This window comes from Argopecten irradians, chromosome 3 (assembly GCF_041381155.1).
Source record: "Argopecten irradians isolate NY chromosome 3, Ai_NY, whole genome shotgun sequence".
NCBI lineage: Eukaryota > Metazoa > Mollusca > Bivalvia > Pectinida > Pectinidae > Argopecten > Argopecten irradians.
Window position 1 is genome coordinate 38,938,613 of NC_091136.1, and position 24,469 is coordinate 38,963,081.

The 24,469-nt window shown below is 32.6% G+C and overlaps 2 protein-coding genes across 2 annotated transcripts; both read right to left on the minus strand.

The window, feature by feature from the left end:
- Window positions 1–1,487: 1,487 nt before the first annotated feature.
- On the minus strand, window positions 1,488–8,750 carry LOC138318520 (perlucin-like). The gene is made up of 4 exons (XM_069260961.1): window positions 8,593–8,750; window positions 2,862–2,956; window positions 2,170–2,266; window positions 1,488–1,835 (listed from the first exon to the last, which is right to left on the minus strand). Exons 1-4 carry the CDS (start codon window positions 8,639–8,641, stop codon window positions 1,621–1,623), a joined length of 456 nt encoding a protein of 151 aa, XP_069117062.1. The 5' UTR covers window positions 8,642–8,750; the 3' UTR covers window positions 1,488–1,620.
- A 554-nt stretch (window positions 8,751–9,304) lies between these two features.
- LOC138318519 (growth hormone secretagogue receptor type 1-like) lies at window positions 9,305–20,286 on the minus strand. The gene is made up of 2 exons (XM_069260960.1): window positions 20,211–20,286; window positions 9,305–11,200 (listed from the first exon to the last, which is right to left on the minus strand). Exon 2 carries the CDS (start codon window positions 11,190–11,192, stop codon window positions 9,903–9,905), a length of 1,290 nt encoding a protein of 429 aa, XP_069117061.1. The 5' UTR covers window positions 11,193–11,200; window positions 20,211–20,286; the 3' UTR covers window positions 9,305–9,902.
- Between the last annotated feature and the right edge of the window lie 4,183 nt (window positions 20,287–24,469).

Genomic DNA, 24,469 nt, shown 5'->3' on the forward strand with positions numbered 1-24,469 from the left:
CGTTAATGATAACAAGACACCATGGTACTGATTTACTTCTTGAGAGAGATCTTAACCCAGAGATGGAGCTCTTGTGATAATGTGTCTGGATACGTTGGGGATGGTTCTGGGATCAGAGCTCTATCCGAGACACACTATAATGTATTGGAGTGGTCGCTTCTGTTACCGTTTAGCATTCAGCATAGAGGGACCAACGTTGATGGTATAGTATCACTGGGTGTGATATACAATTATCGTCGACGGCATGCTTCAGTGATATGACACTGTAAAATAGAACCGAGAGTCACTATGACAAGGCGACACAAAACGATCATTCCTAAGCCATAAGTTGCTCTCATTACACACAATATATATAGAGGTTCCTCAACAAGTGACTGTTGTTTATCATGTTTATCAAAAGTAAGTTAATTTTCCAATTTTGAAAAGACACAAGCTTAAGCTTTAACTAACGAGAGTTTAGATAAACTTGATAAACAACAGTCACGCGTTGGGGAACTTGTTTATCCCATGACTTTAACTCTATATTTATACCGTGGTGACCATTTTTCTCGTCTTCATTCAGGGAAACTTACCACGATACAATAATATGTAGTGGTATCTTTCCGCCACGAGATATAGTGCCTAAATACAGAGTCAATATTCTATTATTTAATACTTTGAATAAGCAACTACCTTTTATAACAGTAAATACAGTGCTATTTAAAAGAAAATGCGCTATGAAAAGTAGTCCGAAATTGTTTGGCAATCTAAATCAAGAGATCTTGGAATTGACCAATCAGAGGCGCCGTAGGTGAACGATAACCAACTACTATGGGTTTTTTTCACATGGGTTTTCCATTGTGAAACATGCATATTTATGGGATAAATATATATATATATACCATTCAGCAGAGGTCGGCCTTCAATTATGGTTGTTGGTTAAGCGTTAATGATAACAAGACGCCATGATACTGATTTACTTCTTGAGAGAGATCTTTATTACGTGAACATCTTGCAAAAAAAAAATAGTTTCCATGCAAAATCCTAATATTATTCTAATAGACAAATATAATCAATCCACAAGCGAATATGATGAAAATATTACACCAACTTGGTGGTTTTATTTTTTCAAATATTGACTATTAAAGAGAGCCTTTCTGGTTTTGATCGTAAGTTGGTCATAAAAGGATATGTATATCAATGACGTAAAGCGAAATCTGTCGGCAGTCAGTCTGATTTGTTTTTTTAATATATATTAAATTCGAAGTCATTCCCCAAACATGTAAACATAAATATTATTTAAATAAGAAATCTACCTTTATTTTGATCTGAAATAGTATTGATCAAATACCATGTTGCTGATTTAGGCATATGGATTGATAAACAAAATATGCAAATCTTAAGCCTATTGTAATAATGTATTTAGCATCATGTAGTAAAGGAGCAAGTCTCCAAAACGAAAATAAATAACAAAGAACAAACACTAACACAGAAAAAATAACCACGGATGACTTTACATGTCTTTTATTTTCTTTTTATTTCTTATATGCTTGTGCTCAGCTTTACATTTGGAACACAACAAAAATAAAATTGAAATCGAAATATTATGACACAACCGTGTTAGAGTAAGTGGAAAGCATGTTAAAGTTCGATCCTACACACAAAGCGCTGTTCCTCATCACATGGAATATCGTTCCATGTGCCCGTTCTAGTGCTGATTTCTGAACAGTCCTCACTACCGGCGCTGTTTGGTTCCCCAAGAGACCAGTTACTATACTCCATTCTTCTGTTGCTATCTACCCAAACGAACCTACCCTCACGGTCCTGGTCTGTGGCTCCAATGTGGTAAAAATGGACTTAAAACGGAAATACAAGATTATTACACGGGCGTTGGTACTTTGTATATAATAGTAATTTCATCGTGCAATGATTTCAATATATGACGAGGAAGATGTAATATGTCCGAAAATACAAGATTATCAAACGTAAATAAAATTAATTTCAACGTAAGATCTGTTGATATGTGACGAGTAATATCAAAAATAATCGATTAGAAAGATTCAATTACAGAAACACTGAGGTTTAACACAGATGAAATTTAAATATAAAGAGCGTAGATTTTATAAAAGAGATATTATAATATTCTGTTTTGTATTCATTTGTTAAACATCGACCAGTGAACGTACTTACTGTAACCGTAAGTGTTTAGTCGGTACTCTATAAAGCGATTCTCTTCCGCATTTAAGATGTAAGCGAGGGTCGCATGCAACCTTCGTTCACAATAGTCCTGGAAAAGTCGGAGAGAACCAAACGTCTTCATACAGTTTACGATATAACTTATGATATAACTTTTTTGCTAAGGAATTGTTAGAAGTGTTAATTGAAGTAATCAGCAAATCAATATAAAATTAAATATAACATGATGTGAAAGTTATTTCATTGAAAACACTATGTATGTAATATGTACATGTATTATTAATGGAAGATAGATAGCTGTTAGTCTTCAATAATAATTCATGATCCAACTATTATATCGAAACATTTGGCGGCTATTCCATATTCCATTAGTAATATTACATATACCCAAAACCAAACATTGCCGTGCTTACAGATAAAAATACTTCCGCTGATGAAGTATTACGAACTTACCTTCTTACTTTCTGAAATACTTTATTTAAAAAATTGTTTTAAAATGCCGTCCAACTTTAATCAATTGGAATATATACTGATTTTTTGTATATTCACAAGAACTATTTGGGGAGAGAACTTAAATAGACATTGCCTGTTGTTCAATTGCTTTTCAATTTGATTGAAATTAAATTTTGTTGAAGTTAAAATGATTTGGATTTTTTTGTCTGCTGTATATTTTGTTAATTTCTTACCCTCGCATTATTCCATGTCACGACTTCTTCGCTGAAATAAAAACAGCTACTTCCCATCCGCTTCCACTCTTCACCCGGGCATTCGGTACTGGATCCTTGAAAGGAGATATAAACGAGATGTAAACGATATATATAGGTAGACATTATTGGGCGACTTCAGGTGCATAACTTTTTTGGTGAACAAACTGTAGAGAGGATGAAGGTAGACTTTCGGTTCTGATGTCTGTCGCGGGATCATGGCGATATAAACAACGAAGTCAAACGACTTATTCGAAAACTTACAATTTGCCGTCAAAGGACTATGTGTGATCTGTGTCCTACGCTTTTGGCCCTCAAATCATTCATATTTTCGATGATTTAATTGTTGAATATCAAGTACATCCTTGATATGATAGGTATGATGGTTGTGTATAATCAGAGCTACAGTTGCTATGGTACAATGTAACTGAATATGAATAAATTATGAACATTTGGAATTATCAATTTCGCCCATTTTTTGCTAAGTTTTTTATCTATAATTTATAGAGCGTATCTTTGAACAAAATTCATATTTCTCCGAAAGATTTATCTGAAGACCTACTTATTCCCAGTAAATAATTATTAAGTTTGCACAATATAGCGCTCTGTTGTTTCTTGGGCTAAAACTGTCAAAAATATGCAAAAAAGGTACTCATTTTTCAAATTTACTTATTTATGCATATATTAGATGTTTACAGTGGAACCGAAATCATCACAATTGAATCAAAGGTGTGTTAAATATTTCAAATACAACAATTTAAATTTTTAATGTAGTTCAGAACTTCGATGGATTTTGAGGCCAAAAATGCCCAAATCATACGTAACCATTTAGCATCTTCTTCTATATGCTCAAAATTCCATAAATCGTTTAGTCCTGTATTACTAAACCACAACAGAAATAAACGAAAGGAAGCTGAGAATCGTGTGAAACCGTGTGACGAATATATAATGACATATTGCTGTCTGTCCAGCAAGAACTAACCGTAAATAAGAAAGAAGCAAAACAAAATAATAACAAGGAGATAGTTAGGAAACTATCGATATGTATTATGTATGGATAAACAGCTTACCAAACGTAAAATGACCAGCAAGCAGTAAAACACCAATAACGCGCGTCATAATGGTCTCTCTAAAGAGGCACTCACTTGGACAACTAGGTTTCAGCGGGAAGCAATGACGATGATGTTATGGTCGATACAATTATCAAAATCATAATTTACTTATCAGAAATGTTAAAGTTTCGTGTCATTGTCATGCTGTGTGACTGATTTACAAATGCATGAAATGGTTGAATTATGTACATGATGCTTATTTGATATAATTCTGGTGATCAAATTACATAAAACCGTTATAGGCTGGAATCTAGGGGGGGTCCACGTGCACCCCCACCCCCCACAACTTAAACAACCAATGTTTTTCTGAAGCCTTATGACCCACTGATAACGAAATCGAGAGGTAACATTATTTATTGTATAAACTGGGATGAATTGCCGGTTATGACGTCATCAAGATGGCCGCAATCTCGAATTTCACTAAATATTGAAAAATAGTCATAACATTGACATTTTTCAACCGAAGAAGACAAATGAGGCATCAAAATGACCACAATAGAACAACAAATACATATCATATATCATATAATCCAATATATGTAGTTATTTCTACGCAGGGAATGAAAAAATCGGATTTTAAGCTCGAAAATTGTAATTTCTAAGCAAATTTTTCATATTTGGGTTGACGCAGCAAAATGTTTGCCAACAGCAAACTAATATTTCTAATCAGTTATTTGACCTCTTATCAATCAAAAAACAACACCAACAAAAAAACAATGTTAACATTGTATAAGCTCCAGTTTCATTAAAATTAAAACTGAAGAAAGCATTTGTTTCCGTTAATACCACGACACTTTCCGAAATTTGTTTCTTTCAGAAATAGCGCATCCACTGTTAACTTTATTTTTCTGTGTATAACGTGAGGAAATGTCAGATGGTTACTGCAGTATTACATATTTCTTTCAATAATTCTTAATGATAAACATTATCGTTGTGCGTGCTTTCTCGCCAGAATGTCGATGAGCTGATGTGACATTACATTACCGGTTTACCATCGTGGTTCTAACTTGTCAACCGTCCATGGCCAGAGGTAACATCAAGAACATCGGGTTCGCGGATGTGGGAGCTCATCCTGTTTTCAACCTAGTGATTCACATATCGCATATGATGTTCCAGACCTCTCCGGTAGGATAGAAAAGACACCAGGGCCACATTCTGCTAAGGGTTGAGTTGCTTCTCATTAATTCGTATGAAGCACAATTCCTCATTCTTTTGAACCCTCAGTGACCATAGATGGCACAAGTGAATTCCTTGAGGTCATAAATGAGGTCTACAGTGAAGCTCCTCTCTTTGCCAAGTCTGGAGAGAACTGTAGAAAAACTTTTTTCTGGAGAGTCTTCAATGGTGTATCCACGCATACACCAGATGCGACACAACCAGTACCTTCAAGGGACTGGGGAAAGTCTGACCAATGAAAAACATTTAACATTTATGACCTCATTAAAGACCTCGAGGATATCACCTGTGCCATCTATAGTCGCACGAGTGTCCACAAGGTTGATGAATGGTGCTTGAATCATTCCACCATTCGAAGAATCTGGATCTGGTGTAATTTCCTGAGAAGTCTGAAACAGCATATACGATATGTTAGAATCTGAAAGAGATCCCACATCCCTGAACCTGTTGTTCCTGATATAAACTCTGGCCATGGATGGGTCATGAAAGATGACAGGCTAGAACACCACTGGTAATGTAGTGTCACATCAGCTCATCGACATCGAAGACGAAGCTCTGGCTTTCGACGAATTGGATACTGATATCTCGATTACTCTGTTTCGGACTGCATGTACCAGCTACCAGACATGCCGAGTCACGTCAGAGGATAGTGCAGTGAGGCGGGAAAGCACGCACAATGATAATGGTTATAATTGAGAACCAGTGAAAGAAATATGTGACATTGTGGTAACCATCTGACATTTTGCTTATACTATGCATAGGAAATAAACGAAACTGTGACTTGTCCTACCTAGATATTCTGTCAACTTTTCATTCACGTTCCTACTTATAAATTGCCAATAGTCAAACTTATTTAAGGAACTTATAATACACCAGGAAACTGTAGTGTCAGCGGTTTGGAGTTAGAAAAATAGCATATACCCAGTATACGCACCCGATGATGTTTTGTGAACTTAATGATGATATAACATTATTTTTTTTGTATCTCTATATATTTTATTGTTTTACTGAGTGATTAGAGGTCAAATAACTGTCATTTTGGAGCTTAAAATCCGATTTTTTCATTTCCTACCTAGAAATCACTACATATATTGAATTATGTGGTCCCGATATAAATTTGTTGTTCTATTATGATCATTTAGATACCTCATTTGTCTACTTCGGTTGAAAATGTTAATGTTATGACTATTTTTCAATTGTTAGTGAAATTCGAGATGGCGGCCATCTTGATGAGCTTAAAATCCGAGTTTTATATTTCCTGCGTAGAAATAACTTCATATATTGGATTATATGGTCCTGATATGTATTATATGTTCTATTGTGGTCATTTTGATGCCTCATTTGTCTTCTTCGGTTGAAAAATGTCAATGTTATTACTATTTTTCAATTTTTAGTGAAATTCGAGATGGCAGCCATCTTGATGACGTCATGACCGGAAGTTCATCCCAGTTTATACAATGTTACCTCTCGATTTCGTTATCAGTGGGTCATAAGGCTTCAAAAAAAAAAACAGAAAAAACATTGAAAACATTGGTTCGTTAAGTTGGGGGGGTGTGTGCACGTGGACCCCCCTAGATCCCGGCCTATTAGTGTTCGTTGACTAAATACGACGTTTTAAACACAATATTTTTTGCCCCATTAAACCTGTAGTTAACATAACATCTTAAATTTAGGTCATAGACAAGGCAAACCAGAGAGCTCATGTCTATCGATCGCCATAGCTGACTCATGTGGTTCAAATATACTATATGAATTTGTGTTTTCATTATATGATATGTTTTTATCATGATGATTTACTTTTATCCAGGAAGTATCTCTTTCTATCGTTACTTAAACCCTTTGAAGGTCAGATGCATGATACCCCGGCGGAAGGAGACAACGGCAAGTTGCAGATCGCTACTCCTGAACATGCATGGAACGCCATAGCTGTCTCGTATGGTTCAAATATACTCTATGAATTTGTGTTTTCATTATATCATATGGTTTTATCATCATAATACACTTAATTATATCAGTGTAGGGTATGATTTTATCAATATTTGATTTGATGTGACTGATATATTATTTGCTTCTACCATCATCTTATTTTCGTTTGACATGGTATTCTTTTCTTTAAACATCATATCAATCAATTTCATCATTAATATGATTGGTGACATACATGTACATTGTAGATATATTTGATATTCATCTATCATTGATGTTAACATTATATTATTTTCATTCATCGTTATATTATATATATATATTATTTGATTTCATCTTTATTTGAATTGATTTTATCGTTATTTTATTCTCGTTTACCAAATTATTATTCTACCTTACATCATCCACAAACATCATTATTTTCTTGCATAGATACTTTATATGGTTGTACTTTTCCATTGTATGGACGCGCACCTGTATTAATATTGATGAAAATATTGAGAAGGACGTAAGCTTTTTACTTTACACTGACATCATATATCTTCGGACTTATATCAGAGGCAAAAATGGCACAAACTGAAAGCGAAAAGTCAAGAAGGCGATTTACTATAATGCATTACAATTAACGGATTTATATTCGAGGCAATGAGGAAGACAATATGTTATAGACTTCACAGACTTACCAAACATGGTTAAAGGAAATGAAAACCATTGAAGATGTGTGGTTAAAGGAAATGAAAACCATTGAAGATGTATGGTTAAAGGAAATGAAAACCATTAAAATGTATGGTTAAAGGAAATGAAAACCATTAAAAATGTATGATTAAAGGAAATGAAAACCATTGAAGATGTATGGTTAAAGAAAATGAAAACCATTGAAGATGTATGGTTAAAGGAAATGAAAACCATTAAAAATGTATGGTTAAAGGAAATGAAAACCATTGAAAATGTATTGTTAAAGGAAATGAAAACTTTTGAAGATGTATGGTTAAAGGAAATAAAAACCATTGAAGATGTATGGTTAAAGGAAATGAAAACCATTAAAATGTATGGTTAAAGGAAATGAAAACTTTTGAAGATGTATGGTTAAAGGAAATGAAAACCATTGAAGATGTATTAAAATACTTGGAGTGTTTATTTTAAATCTATTAATTGAATTAACGATGCCATCAAACGTCAGAGGTTAGAAAACTATGAGCTCTATTATAACCCGTATATTTCATGAGGTTGATATGAAAAGTATGAACTTTAATAAGTAGGTTCGTTTATTCTTTTACTAAAGGATTAACAACAATAAGCAGATATCGGTTTTCATTCGAAAAATAAACAAAAGGTTTTGAGCGTATAATGTTTTGTCAACACAAATGTTTAATAGAAGTTAAAAATCTTATTATACATGTATAACTTTACGCGAATGCTAAATAGTTTATGTAGTTAAAATATACAATGAGGAATGATTATGTAGGATAAAAACTCTTCAAGTAAGAAAATTCGCTTACCAAGCGTAAAACACCAGCAAAGGAATAGAATGCAGAGAGCATGCTCCATCCTCCACGCTATACCAATCTCTCAGATGTGTATTGGGGTTCCTTCATGAGAAGCATACGGTGACAATCGTTGTTATGTTGGATATCATCGCCAATTATATCTGAGTGGTAGTGCATTTTGGTGGTAGCTAATTTGCTCAAAGTTTAAGTCTATTTCGCTGCGCTGTAAATTGTTTGATATATCATTTGATAAAATCACATATAATACTTATATGGTATGACTGTAATTGTAGAAAATTGGCATTTAAAATCTCAGTTTCAGCATTTACCAAGCTGACCCAAAACTGTCAATTAAGTAGATAAAGAGTGACGAATATAACATCAACATTACTAAAAGGTTAGAGGAAGTTTAGAAATAATTGGTGGAACGAAGCCACGAAGCCTTATGTTTATTTTTTTTATATTTGAAATGTTGAATACATTAGTATCTTTCTTTCTCGGCTCCTAATGTGACTTAAATTTTTAAACTAGACCACTGTATTTAATTTTTCACATTTTATCTAAAACTGTTCAACGAATCCAACAATATCCAATGAAATTCATTTTTTTAATTAACAACACCTACATAATAAGAGCTGTATTGTTTAAAAAAAAAACACAAAAAAAAAAACAAACAAAAAAACAAAAAAACTAAACCAAAAAAACAAAAATACGCACGCATATAAAGGTTTGATATATTTAATTCACGTAATTTGTACACCAACACTATTTTGAAAACATAGTCATAACTTAAAATAATAAAATTATTTATTTATTATTATTATCATAAATAATTAAGTTTTACTACCCGATATAATAATTATTATTATGCTACATATACAAGAGTCTTCCTGTTTTCATGCATGATAGTGTCTGATACAAAGGAGGCGATTACAGACTACGAGTGCATCCTGTGGTCGTGAGCTCATTTTGACTTAGGTTGGATGTCGGTGTTTATTGACGGATATTACCGTCAAATCGCATCTAAACGGAAGAAGGTTAAGGAGTTCACCATCGAAATTAACATTAAAGTTCAAATGAGTCCATTCGTGGAAAATGATATCCTTATTTGATAATGTCCAAAGTGAAAACAGTATTATCACAAATATAATCACAATGATAATCACAATGATAATCACAATAATACTCATAATATTTATCACAAATATTTCACAACATTAATAAACATCGAGGTATGCACTTTTTGTTTATTCTTGGAATCTGATCGGTACGATTTAGTTCATAGTTGGTTACAATGTCACTAAATCAAGTTATGTTTACCATCATGGGTAGGCCACGCCGGGTAGTGACTCCGGCTGGAACTGCTGCTTTTCCAAGTTACTTATAGCCGTGATCCCAGACCTGCTCCCAGCATCTGAGTCACTTGATCCCGAATACAATGAGGCATGCATGCTTCCATTCAGCTTCTTTTGACTGGAGGTCTTGTTGGTACCGATTCTGGACATGTAAGGCTTCCCCATCTTCTTACAGCTTAGCAGATCCACAAGGCCTTTACGGAACTGCTGTGAAGTCGTGACATAAAGGAAAAAGTTAATTGCATAATTAACTTGTTCCAAGATCTGGGTAACATCCCTGAAGATGAGAAAGCCGTTTGGATTTTCCCCGAACGCCTTGACGCCAATCAGGAACGAGGTGATATGCAGGAAAGTGACGGGTAGAATGAGGATGATGTAGGCGGTCACAATGCCTAGTAACATGGCCGTGATCTTAGTTTCTTCCACCTTCTTTTTAATGCTGGCAATAGCCTTCCTCTTTTTCTTGTGTTCCAGAAGTTTCTTGATGATAAGAGGTGTCAAGATCATCATAATTACAGTCGGTATGAATGAATAGAGACTACAACCCCATACGAGAAATCTCCCAAACGCGGCTTTATCTTCAGGATCGCTTGCGTTATAAGCATCCGGGTGGCATCTATCGTTAATGATGGTGGACCAGGGCGACCAGACGGAGTTGTAGGTACCAATGACTGCATACACGCAGATAATTGACAGGATAGTATTTCTCTGCGTACAAATCGCCTTGGCACGAAACGGGAACCAAACTGCAACAAATCGCTCAAAACACAGTAGTACCACAAACCAAGAGGATGTCATTTTCCCCGTCTTAAACAAGACAAAATAAATCTTGCATCCTACGTCAGAGAAGGCTCTCAAATCTATACCAGTCAATTCAATTACAAAAATTTTATTCAGAGGTTGTGTCAAAAGCAAAACTGAGTCAGAGACGGCTAGCGCTATGAGTAACAGACGAGATGTAAGGTGAGCATATCGCCGACCAGTCATAATGATAACTGTCAAACAATTCCCAGTCAAGCCAAGCAGGAGAAACGTTGGTAGCAAGACGTAGTTTGCATGTTGAAGGACCTCTAGGATTTTCAGCAAAATGTCGTCGTCCGCCATCACTGGTGCCTCAGTTGATGTATTAAGCCACGCGGTGTTGTTCCATGAAACATTTTCCACTGCATCCTGTGAAACATTTATGAAGTTTCCTCTTGGACTGTCCGTTGTATCATTAAATGACGAGAGTATCGAATTGGTCCCGAACATGTCCATAATGAGAGCTGTAAAAATAACGAAAAGTGGCGTTAAATGCTATATACATGTATATATGTAGATGTTGTGAATGTTTTCACTCATGCGTTGATAGGTAGTATTAAACTATATAAGAACTGATATGTTACGGGTTTTATGAAGGCCGGTTAACCTTTATTTTATATCAATATGTTACACTTTAGCATTGGTTGTCAAATTTTAACACATATTAATATGTGACATGCATTTGGTGTTCTAGTATGTTGAATGGTACGAAATAGTCTTTGAATTTAATATACACACAGGAAATAATATCTAAATCAAAAGTACTTTCTGATATAATGAACATGTACAGTGTTATAGTTAAAGTGATATAATGACAGGAACTCCTTAGGGCTAACAATAGCCTTTCGACATTAGCTATCCTAGGTTAGTTGAACCGTTTCTTTACAATGAGCGCAACGCTTATACAAACGTGAATTAATTATGTATAATCAAACGTATTCTATTTATAAAATCAACAATAAACAGTTTGACAAAATTGCATGAAATAATATTCAATGTGTAATACAATATTCATTATTGTTCAGTTTTGATTTTGAACTATGCTTTGTTAATATGTCATTATACAGGTAATGATCTTCATTATCGAAAAAAGTAACATGATAACTATATATATATTTATATATACATGTATAATTCATATTCAATGGCGACGAAGCAAGAGAAATTGCATATGTTGTTAAATATAGATTTTAAAAGAAATTCCTAAAAACCCCATGTATTATGAAAATAGAATCAATTATATCGCAAAGAATTATTAGTTATTTTTCGATTCCGTGCCAGTTATAGTAAAAAGCATGGTGTGCTCATCACTTCAAAGCAACATATGTGTATTTATACTAAAGAATCATTGTTTTACTTTTGTACAACTATTCATTTTAGATTCTTAAATATAAAAATTTAAAGAAAAGTACTAACACTAACACTAACAAGTAATTATGTCCAGTGTGTAGTAAACGACCCAATGCCTTTCAACATGAAATCGTGGAAAGACCCCAAGTGGTTTTATAAGCTTACTCGATCAGACATCGTCAATCCAATGCGCCCGGAATGCAGATAATTGGTGTGGAAAAACGATAAAAAGAAACTCTTATTTTTTCACACACTAATTGCCATCAAAATCATTATCAAAGACGATATCTTTGTCACGCTTATATTAGTAGCTTGATCAGTCAGCTGTACAAACTGGATTTATACCCAGATTTTTTTTCTCAGATTTCTTTATTACGCTCTGACACACTTACGTGTCAAATCAGTATATTACATTTTGACATGACGGAACACAATCAACATAGCATTAGTATAATACAATCAACACAACATAAGTATAATACAGAATATAATGGACTTAATTGATCTAATTATTATAAATGAATTTCTCTAATTTCTCGATAAACCTGCTAAGTTGCCAAAGAATACGTACGTTACACAGTGAGATTAGACCTTTCATTTTTGTTAGATTAGGGTTCGTAAAATAATATTTTGTTATATGTATTTGCCTAATTTGATGAACTGATATGTGAGTACAATTAAATAAGTAATGAAATTCGTCACCAATACCGTTAGAACAAAGGGGACAAATTCTTTCATTGCGTGGTATATTAGCCCATCGTCCCGTTTCAATGGGCAAATGTAAATTAGAAGTACGAAATTTAACAATATTTTTTCTATCTTTTTCATTCAGTTTCAATAGATAATTCTCCATTTGAAAATCGTTTTTAAAAACTGTATACATTTCACATTTTGATGACAAATTCATATCATTAAACCACCTTTGAATTAATTGATCCTGAAGTATTTGTTTAATGGTAAATTTTAAATATATTTTGTTCAATGTACAAGATTCCTGTATATTCCATACAAAATTTAAGCCTGTCTCATACAAAATATTTCGTACAAAATCGATCCATTTAAAACTTATGCTTCCATTTACATGCAATTGGTACATTAGTTTATATATTTTGCTTGACAATTTATCAGTGGAAATTAAATTATACTCAAAACATGACCATTCTACATTTCACTTCAATACTCAACGGACATCTACCCAATTCACCATAGACCATAAAGTTTGGTGTACTACGTCTCAAACCTAAGATACGTTTACAGAATTACAAGTGGATTTTTTCAATAATAGTATTATTCTCAAAACAAAACCCCATTTCAAAAGAATATAAAAGGATAGGTTGTACAAGAGTGTCAAAAATCTTCAGCTGTAATTCAACTGGCAGAGAAATATTTCTATTTTTTTTTTTTTTTTTTTTTTTTAAACAGCAAATAAAGCTTTTTTCGCCTGTTCCGCTAATTTACTTTTTGCTTTAGTAAATGTACCATTATAGTTAAATAAAATGCCTTAGTATGTAAAAGATTCTAATATTTCTAATTCTTCGTTGCAAAATAAAAACGCAAACGTGTTTTACACTTCCGTTTTGAGAATATAACAACTTTAGTTTTTTGCGTATTAACCGTAAGTTTCCACTCATTACAGTATATTTCAAACATATTCAATAAGGTCTGTAGTCTTTCTGCTGATTCGGAAGTGTCATCAGCACAAAGGATAAGAAACATCTTAATAAACAATCCAACATCATCACTCAAGCTTTTCATAGTTTGGAGATAACTGGCGTCATTTTCACGAAAAAAGTCTTCTAAATCATTTAGATAAATTGCAAATAAAAAGGTGACAAATTTTCCCCTTGTTTTAGACCAATATTACAATCAAATAATCCTGACAGTTCATTCCCTTTCTTGACACAGGCTTTCGTGTTGGCATATAAGTTAATTATGACTTTTAAAATTTTCCCGGTTATGTTACTTTTTTAAACCATTTTCCATAATCCTATTCTCCAAACAGAGTCGAAAGCTTTTTTGAAATCTACGAAAGAGCAGTATATTTTTTTCTTGCGTGATATATTTATATAGATATAAGGGTATGTAAAACAAAAATATTATCAACAGTAAAATGTTGCTTTCTGAAGCCAGCTTGAGCACCACTAATGATATGAAATTCATCAGATAACTTATTAAGTCTGGTATTCAAAATACATGTGAACACTTTTCCTAGGCAAGATACCAGGCTAACCTCGCTCTATAATTATCTAAGTTCTTCGGATCTCCTTTGTTTTTATAGAAAGGTTTTATTACACCAATTTCCACGATTCTAGGATACATGCCGTATTTAAAAAATATTGAACAATTTATGATAGACATTTAAAAATAGGTCCAGTGTGTTTTTTATGTATTCATTTATAATACAGTCTATACCACCTGCCTTATTATTACTAAGATTTTTAACTGCATGCTTTATTTCATCCACAGTAATTACATCATTCAATATATCATCAAACAAACCATTATATACATCATCGAAGTCAAAATGTTCGTCTGTATTATCTTCCTTGATAAGATTTTTAAAATAATCATATAGTTCCTCAATTTTAATATCAACGTTTTGTTCGTTTGAATTACCTCCAATATCATTTAATAACCTCCAAAATGCTTTGGGGTTACATTTCGCAGTATGTCTTATTTCATTCTGTTTCTTCTCTTTATGCATCATGAAAAGTTTATTTAAAGTTTGTCTTTACATTTTGCTCGCATGTTTTAACGTTGATTTATTGTCTGATTTTTTACAATGTTTATATCTATTTTTAGCTGCATGAAATTCTTTCCTCCTTTTATGGCAATCATTCCCAAACCAAGGTTTATTATTGGTTTGGCTAATATACTTTGCACTATTTTTTGTACCAAATACCTTTTTAGCAGATGTCTTAAAAAGATCACTGATATTATTTACAACATTATCGATATCCTTAGTTGTGATCTTGTTATTCCCCTTCTCAGTTAAGGATTCTAACTGTTCATTTATGATATTTAATTGTTCACAGCAGTTTTCTTTGTACATAATTATAAAAGGATTGTTGTTTATCTGCTCTCCATTTAATGTAAGTTTTATCTTTAGATAAGTTTAGATCATCCTCTCTTGGTGAAGGTTCAGTATTATTTTAACTACTTAAACGAAATACAATTCTACTGTGTACATCAGAGAATAAAGGGTCAAAATCCATTACATCTAAATCAGTTATTAATTCAAAGAAATTAGATGATACTATTAAATAGTCTAAAACACTTGTGTCATTACAAGTAGTTTTTCCAACAGATTTATCAATTCTGACTCTTCCATTTGCGATGTACATATTATTTTGTTTACACAATTGCAATAACTTATAGCCAAAATTGTTAACATTACACTTGCATTGTTACCCGATGTTAGTAAGACTTCTTTACAATTTTCTTTTTCCTGTAATTTCATCCATGATTCTAAAATACTATTATAGAAAACAGGTAATTTGTAAGAATCATTAAGATGTTTAATATTATTTACCCTCACTTTGAATATTAAAGCGTTTTTCCCGAAAAAATTGTAATAAAATCTAGGTATACTACACTCCAGTTTGAAATTGAATATTTCTTTTTCATTGAATAATCTATAAACCCATGAAATTCTCGACATATCTACATGAGATTCTACATCTCTTATTTTCAACCCTCCCTCAGAGTAATCTCTAATCATTACCGCACGTTTTACTCTGTCATTTTCATCATCACAAATAAATTGATAAATTTGAAAATTAGTTTTTCTAATTGTTTTATTCTTTCCGTACTAATATATTGCACTGACGCATAAAACGTTATTTTAGGAATGACGAGCGAATTGACAATTATAATCTTTCCTGAAATAGACAGTTTACGTTTTTTTCGAATTTTTGATCAGATAATCTATTTATCATCTTATCCCAGTTTTCTTAATCTGCAATTGTTTTATTTACCCCAAAAATAACCCCCAATGATTTGACCGTATTTCTTGACATTTTTCCTACATTATCTTCTCTGTTTTTGTTCCTACCTAGTCATATTCCTTCCGATTTTTCTTATTTAATGTAAGCCAGAAAATTTACCAAATAGCTCAATCTCTTTTATTGCTTTTTTTAAATATCATTATATTTCATAAATAAAATTGTATCATCTGCTAGTTGTGTAATCTTCATAATTTTATCTCTGATTTTCACACCAATGATAATATTATTTTCCCCTATCTTTATCGCCATAATCTCAACTGAGATAACAAAGATCAAACAACTCAATGGACAGCCCTGGTGTATTCCTCTCGTCACCTCATACGGACAAGAAATCCAATAGTTATTTGATACACAACCTTGAATATTTTATAAAGTGTTTTTAACCATGTAATGAAAGATTCCCAAAACCGAATTTTCCTCATCCTCGATACTCCAGGGGTTCCGATCACTAATGATCTCTACACCCCTGGACTATCTCATCGTGAAATTGAAGCAGCTCAGCGGAAAACATTTGACCAATCACAGGCTAGCAAAGATTTCCTTCGAAGACTACAAAGAGAACGACAGTCAACCACAGTGTACCGTTATACGGCTCTTTTGATGTGCATCAAATGACTAAATTACCTGTTCTATTCTGTTGCCTCCAGTTTTACTATGAGATAGTCCAGGGGTGTAGAGGTCGTAAGTGATCGGAACCCCTGGAATATCGAGGATGAATTTTCCTAAAGTCTCTATAATGAATGGTAATTCTGTCGTATCAAACGTTTTTTTGAAGTCCAAGAATAAATAACACTATAAATTTGAAAATTTTCAGAGTAATCAATAATATCCTCTATTTGTCTTATGTTGAATCATTGAATCCTATAAACCTATTTTTGATATAACCATTTTGATCGGTATGTGTAATGTCCGGCATAACTTGTTTTAAACGGTGCGCTAGGGCATGTGCTGCAATTTTGTAATCATTATTTAATAATGTTATTGGTCGCCAATTTTGAAGATTATTTTCGTCACCCTTTTTATGCATTTAAGATAAAAGACCAATTTTTTTGTGTTTCGGACAATTCTCCTATCGCATATCCCTCATTGAGAGACTCTACTACAGTGTCCTCAATTAAATCCCAAAAATGTTGGTAGAATATTGTAGTAATCCCGTCAGTCCCCGGGCGTTTATTTTGCTTCATACGGTCCAAGGCACACTTACATTCATCTTTTGTCAGTATTCCCTCACAAATTTCCCTTTGTTCTTCACTAACTTTAGTTTCAATATTAATATCATTTAAAGTGAACAGTCGGGCAAGGATGGCTAAAATCGGTAAAAATGGTGTGAATGTATCCAGCATAATTTCTTATGAATTAGAAATAGAATATCTCTCGTCAAAATCTGTCCGCGTACGAAGAAATTAATTTTAAGTATAGGAATCCTAAAACGTCCTCCCGGCTGACTATATCGGTGGTTACATTTCCACGCAGCCTCGCTTTCAATGCTTCAACTTTTATTTATTTCAATGGTCAGAACTGGGAAATGTAAGCAGAACTTGACCGTCGTATTAATATGTGAGAACTTTTGGAAGGCCAATGAACGCATTTAGAGTGTCTTTGCCCGACTATTCACTTTAAATATTTTTTTTATACCATTATCATCAGGCTCATTGGATGTATACAATTTTTTTATAGAATTTCTGTATTTCATCTAAGATATCCTCATTATCTGTAATTGTTTGATTATTTCATTTAAAACTTGGTGAATTACCTTTTTTGATTGTCTACTCTTTTCGAGCCCCAGAAAGAATTTTGTATTTCGCTCCCCTTCTAGAAGATATTGACAACGTGATCTAACCCTCTCCCCTTCGGCTTTATGTTGGTAATAAACTTCTAATTCCCTTTCGATATTTTCAATTTCTTGTTCACACTCAACTGTACTTGTGAGATCACATTGTTGATAAAACCCTGCTAATTTTTCTTCAAGATCAAGGACAGACTGTTTTAGGTTTTTATTTCGTTGTTAACAGTATTTGATCGTTGCTTCTTTTATAATATTCTTCGCTAAATCCCATGTTTGTTGTTTACTCAACCTAAATGCATTACTTTCAGTAATACAGTTAATAAAACAGATTTTATCAGTTCATTATATTCAGCATCCTTTAAGACACTGCAACTCCCTTATCCCGATTATCCATTGGTCGGTGAATTTTCATAGATACCGCTAGATGGTCAGTCGAGCGTATCTGAGCGGGTCGGAGATCGCACGATTTCATCCTAATGAGGTAGGCCTTGTTTACCAACAAATAGTCTAATCTACTGGCCTCTTGTCTATTCCGTCGCCGCCAACTATATTGCAGGACATTTGGATGTTTATTTCTCCACATGTCTGCTAACTTAAAATGTTTAATTAGGTCACTTAGACCAAAAACTGGCTATTTAAAACGTACATTTTGATTTCTAGAATTCCGGTCTATAGGTTGAAGTACATCATTATAGTCACCCCCATAAGAATAGTACCAACACTTACTTCTAACAGTTATAGTAAATAGCATGGTGTGCTCATCACTTCAAAGCAACATAATAGGTGTATTTATACTAAAGAATCATTATTTTACTTTTGTACAAGTATGCATTTTAGATTTCTTACATATAAAGATTTAAAAATGTACTTTGTTCTAAGATTGAATGGGTTGCCGAAAATGTTTGCGTCACCAACAACACTAACAAGTAATTATGTCCAGTGTATAGTAAACGACCCAATGCCTTTCAACATGAAATCGTGGAAATACCCCAAGTATTTTTATAAGCTTAATCGATCAGACATCGTCAATCCAATGCGCCCGGAACGCAGATAATTGGTGTGGAAAACGATAACAAGAAACTCTTATTTCTTCACACACTAATTGCAAAATCAAAATCATTATCTGAGGCGATATCTTTGTCACGCTTATATTAGTAGCTTGATCAGTCAGCTGTACAAACTGGATTTATACCCGATGTTAGTAAGACTTCAGAAGACTATAATCTTCAAAATTATCTGATAAATATGTCAAGGCAGCACAGTTTCTTTCTACATCTGAGTGGAAAATAATGATACAATTCCACAGTGTATTAATATGGAAATATTTTATTAAATAAACGAAAGCTAGTGGACGAATATTTCCTATCTTCATATTTATAATATGTATATGAATAATACCCTGCGCGCAGACAACGTGTAGCTGTTAACTTTGTACACATAAATTGAGGAACTAATTATTCTTCATATTACATCCAAGAGTCATTATTCAAAAGTGAACACAATTAATTTCATGGAAAAGGTGTTTTTATATTGCTAGTAATTAATGGTTTATAAAGAACACCTTTTCCATGAAATTAATTGTGTTCACTTTTGAATAATTAACAAAGTTGCAATTAAAAAATAAAGAATAATGAAACATACAAAACGTTTTGAAAATTTTTGAAAAATCCTTTTGTTTGATTTACATTTTTGAAGAATTAAATAACTATTTGGTTGAAATTCTGTTTATACGTCTAAGTTAAATCGAATCCTTGTATTTAAAATAAGTCCATTAACAATTTAGATTAATGTTGGTTAAAAATTAATCCCATGTTTTAAAATAAATGATTGATAAATAAAAAACGGCAAAAGGGCAAAACGCTGAACAGAGGAGAAAATGTAGTAAATTACCATACCTTTCGTAAATCAACTGTTTGTAAATAAATGTTCGGTGCTATAGCGCTTAATATTTTATAATTCTTCGTAATCTATACAAAAGCTATAAAGAGATGATTGATTGGTGGACTCCTTCGAACGTATTGTACTCTGATAATAATAATTTCAAATGCAAAAAAATCGTGTTCAATGCGATAAAGTAAAATATCATTTTACTAAGGCTCTTTAAAGTGTATTCAAAGTTGTTTCTTCGGGAACTGCTTAGTAACTACTGGCTAGTTTGTAACCTTATTACTTATTATACTGTCAGATAACTAATTCGTCGTGAAAAAATAAAAGTTTTAAAAATAATAACAGTCATTATAGGAAATCAGATATACATACTTCCGAAAGTTGATATAATGACATTATTATTATTTTGAATTAAATAGGAAAAAATAAAAGGATATTTCTTACCTTATAATTTTTTGGTACAATTTTCAGCAGGTGAGTTTGATGTGAACACTGAGAAGAACAATTCTCCGTATTCGCAGATATTTTACCTGTGTTTCATACTTATATTATCCGCATGCTTATAAAACATCGTATCTCACCTGTCAATCAACCATAGTTCACCTATTAACGACAGAGCTCCACGAGATATGCCAGTCGTTGTTGACTTTAACAAAGACGCGGGCTGGTTCGATAATTAGGAAACAAACAGTGCTTTGATACATCGTGTACATCCGGCCTGACATGCGTATATCACCTTTAGAAGATCTGATAGATACTTCCATCTAAGTCAGATTTATGATGCGATCACCAGACGATCAGATCGCCAGACGACCAACACATGCTTTTAGTCCCAGTGACAATAAAATTTTACCCTCTTAAAGAATCACAGTACAGTACACATCATATCTTTGCTTGGATAAACATGATGGATATTGGTTAGAAGTTGATATTTGATATATAAAGTAAACTTTGTTATTAATGATATCAATTCGTCTTGGCCAAGATAATGGAATTTGTTAATTATATTTTATAGTAGTATCTAAAGGCAATCGACAATGACAATATTTGATTCATTATCAAATATAGGCAGTTATGTATAGTAATGCAAACATTGCATTCACTTGACTGAGCATAATGTATATTAGATCGAAGTAAATTTAGATTTATTTTTAGTGAACTTTTCTACTGATATCAACTTACTATGACATGCATATTTGAACAAAGTGTTAAATACAAAGGTGCTTGGCCTTTCGTAATAGTATCTAGACATGTACTTCTTTCTACTGACAATAGGATGATGAACTTTACAATTAAACAAATAATGAAATGCATCTCAATATCTCTCAATTACTTATTCTATTACTGTGTGATGTATTTGACAATCTGCCACTTTCGATTAGTAGTTTTTTCATTTCGAACTCCAAATCTACAATAAAATTTGCCATCTTTGGAGGGAGTTCAAAAGATAGTTTTCTGATCCGAATTCGATAATTAATGCATATTTTGGCGAATAATAGATATTACTCATCCAATTACATTCAAAAAATTCTTTGAGTTTCTGAAATATGTACAATTTTGTTGACAATATATAAATCTTTGAAATCTTTGAAATGATTTATTATATCACATTTTTCAAAAATGTTTTTCATATATGATGTGATGAAATTAATAAAATTTGATTGCTGTGCTACTTGTTGTGATAATGTTTCATATGTTTAGCATAAAAGCTGATCATTCTAACTTTAATATTAATGCAAAGCGCAAGCCTTCCAAGTTTGCTATGTATTGATAATTATTTTTTCTTTGTTTTCATACCAAATCTGGCTTTCTGATTGGCCAATATTTTTTTTTTGCAAACCACTATGAAAAAAAATCCGAGAATGGCGCGAAACCCCGACGTTATCGTGACGTCACAATAGAGACATTCACGTTGCGTATCGATTCGGAGAAGAGAATCTCTTGAAAAACCACTAAAATGTCACATTTAAACATACTTCATTTTATCAAATAGAGTATGAAAATAATTATAAGTATTGATGTCACTATTTTTAATTTTATCGGGTTATGAAAAAAAAATTTGCAAACTTTTGTGAGAATCGGATTCACACAGTTTGCAAACAAGTTTTTTTCCCATACCCCGATAAAATTAAGAAATAGTGACATTAATGCTTAATAGTATTTGGTGTTTTCTATTTTATCTTAAAGATGTGTAAAAAAATGAGTGGTAAGCAGTGAATGAGCTTATAATTACTAAAGCCTCACAGCCATATAAAACATAGGTGTGAAATCATTTCCATTGAAAGGTGTCAGCCAATGCGAAATCAATAGTTCCTCAACTCGAGCTGCTAAATGATAAAAAGCTTTTTTTTTAAACAAATTGTAACTTATTTACACCCCACTCAGATACTTTAATTTATTACAGATTTCATAACTATAAATATTTCGTACCCACACGATAATATTTCGTTCCCACGCAATATCAATTCGCTCGAACGCGAGTAATATTTCGTATACTATATTTCACATTAAACGCAAAACAACTAACAACACAGAAATATAGTTCTTTTATTTTTGATTTCAGTAGGAAATACTGAAAATCGGTACGTTATAAACATGTTTGAAACATATTCTTCCCAATATGCACTCGTCTAGCCTAGACGTTTTTACTCATTTCGTATGGAGTGATTTTTCTCATCAAAATGCTACAAACGACTTGATTATTTGTGTTATTATGTATTTACGAGGAATTGATCCTCGTACCACTTTATTTCCATATTCATCAAATTTCTTTTAACAACGACATAACATTATTTTCATTCATCTTGAAGGGTTTTAATTGTTTATCAATGCTTCAAGTGTTTCTCATCGTTTCCATGTCAACATCAATAGCAGATCGGCTGTAGATAGCAATTCTGTTTTGCTTCATCTGCCTTGAGAAAACGACTGGTGAGGATGTTTTGCAAATCTTGATAATCCACAGAATAAGTTATGTTGATTCATAATTAATTGTAGAAACATTGGTTTATGGATGCTTGGTAGCTATAATTAATTACTATTTTATGAAATCGCAGGTTTGTTTACGCGGTGTCATAACTTCGTACTTCCAATAAAACTATATCGTGATAATGGTATTTGTTTATTATGGTCGTTGTTGTTCACACATCCTTTGTCCGACACCCACAGTAATTTACAGGTACGACGCTGATTGTCTCCACACTCATTGTTCTATAGATTCTCACATGACCGCTGGTAACTTATGTGTGATAATTATGTGAGAATTGACATTAATCTTCAATAAAACAACACTCGTTATTGCATTTTATTCTTAAGCTACATACGCACAGTACTAAAGTTAAGTGCATATATATATTGACTGCGTTGACTAAGCATAATATAAAAACAGTAAAAACAATATTGATTGGCAATATATTTACAAAGTTGTGTAACAGTCACCTGTTGTTGTAGAAATAAAGGTCTGTTCAGTAAAAAAGCAATGTATACATACTAGATAATAGTATGAATAGCAAGCCAGAATAGCAAATATCGTAGAAAAACATATCAACAATATACGGTGGCTGGGAGCGGACATGAAATAAATAAAATTATTGCGTGGGAACGAAGTATTATTGCGTGGGAACGAAATATTATTGCGTGGGAACGAAATACTATTGCGTTCGAACGAAATATTATTGCGTGCGAACGAAATATTATTGCGTTCGAACGAAATATTATTGCGTTCGAAAGAAATATTATTGCGTTCGAACGAAATTATTATTTCGTGGGAACGAAATAATTATTGCGTGGGAACGAAATATCAACGGTTTACCTTTGGCGATTTCAAATGTGGCAGTCTGCAATTTCATATCAATATTCTTTGTAATTGGTCATTTAAAGTGGTTTTGTGTAAACCTTCTTAATAATGTATATTTTATATAGCATCTTTTACTTTAAAACCATTAATTTAAAGTTTATTGCATATATTGTTTGGATTTGTATTGTATTACAGTATTTGCCTTCAATGATTTGCATTAAAATTGTAGAAAAAGTCATGGAAATTCATTGTTTTACTTTTTAAATTAGTTGACTAAGTATTGATACAAAATAATGTTTGTTGTAACACAATTTGCACACATTAAAATGGAAATATTTAAACATAATAACCCGATGCATTACAGTCATATATATACAGTAATATAACGGCACATAAACTGCTTTTATTAACGGCAGCGTATTAGGACCAATATATGATTTTATTTATCATGTCCGTACAACTTATTATCTTTTACGTATAACTTAGTAATTTATTAGTATCTATTGTTACAGTATCGTGTACGTTTGTACGTACGTATGCACAAATTATTATCTTGTACGTTAGTACGTACATCGCTGTATCATGTGCGTACAGCTAGTATTTTAATTGTACGTACAAATTATTATCTTATACGTTTAACTTAATATCTTACAAGTTATTAAGTATCTTGTACGTACAAATTATTATCTTGTACATTTGCACGTACAACGTAGTATCATGTACGTACAAATTAGTATCTTGCACGTACAAGTTTATATACTAAGTTGTTCATACATATTACAATAAACAAAACTTTAAATGGTTAAAAATAAAGAAAACATCTTTTTATGTCATCTGACCCGAAGGGTCAGGATGACCTATAGTCGTCATGTTTCGTCCGTCGTCGTCCGCCGTGCGCCGTGCGCCGTCC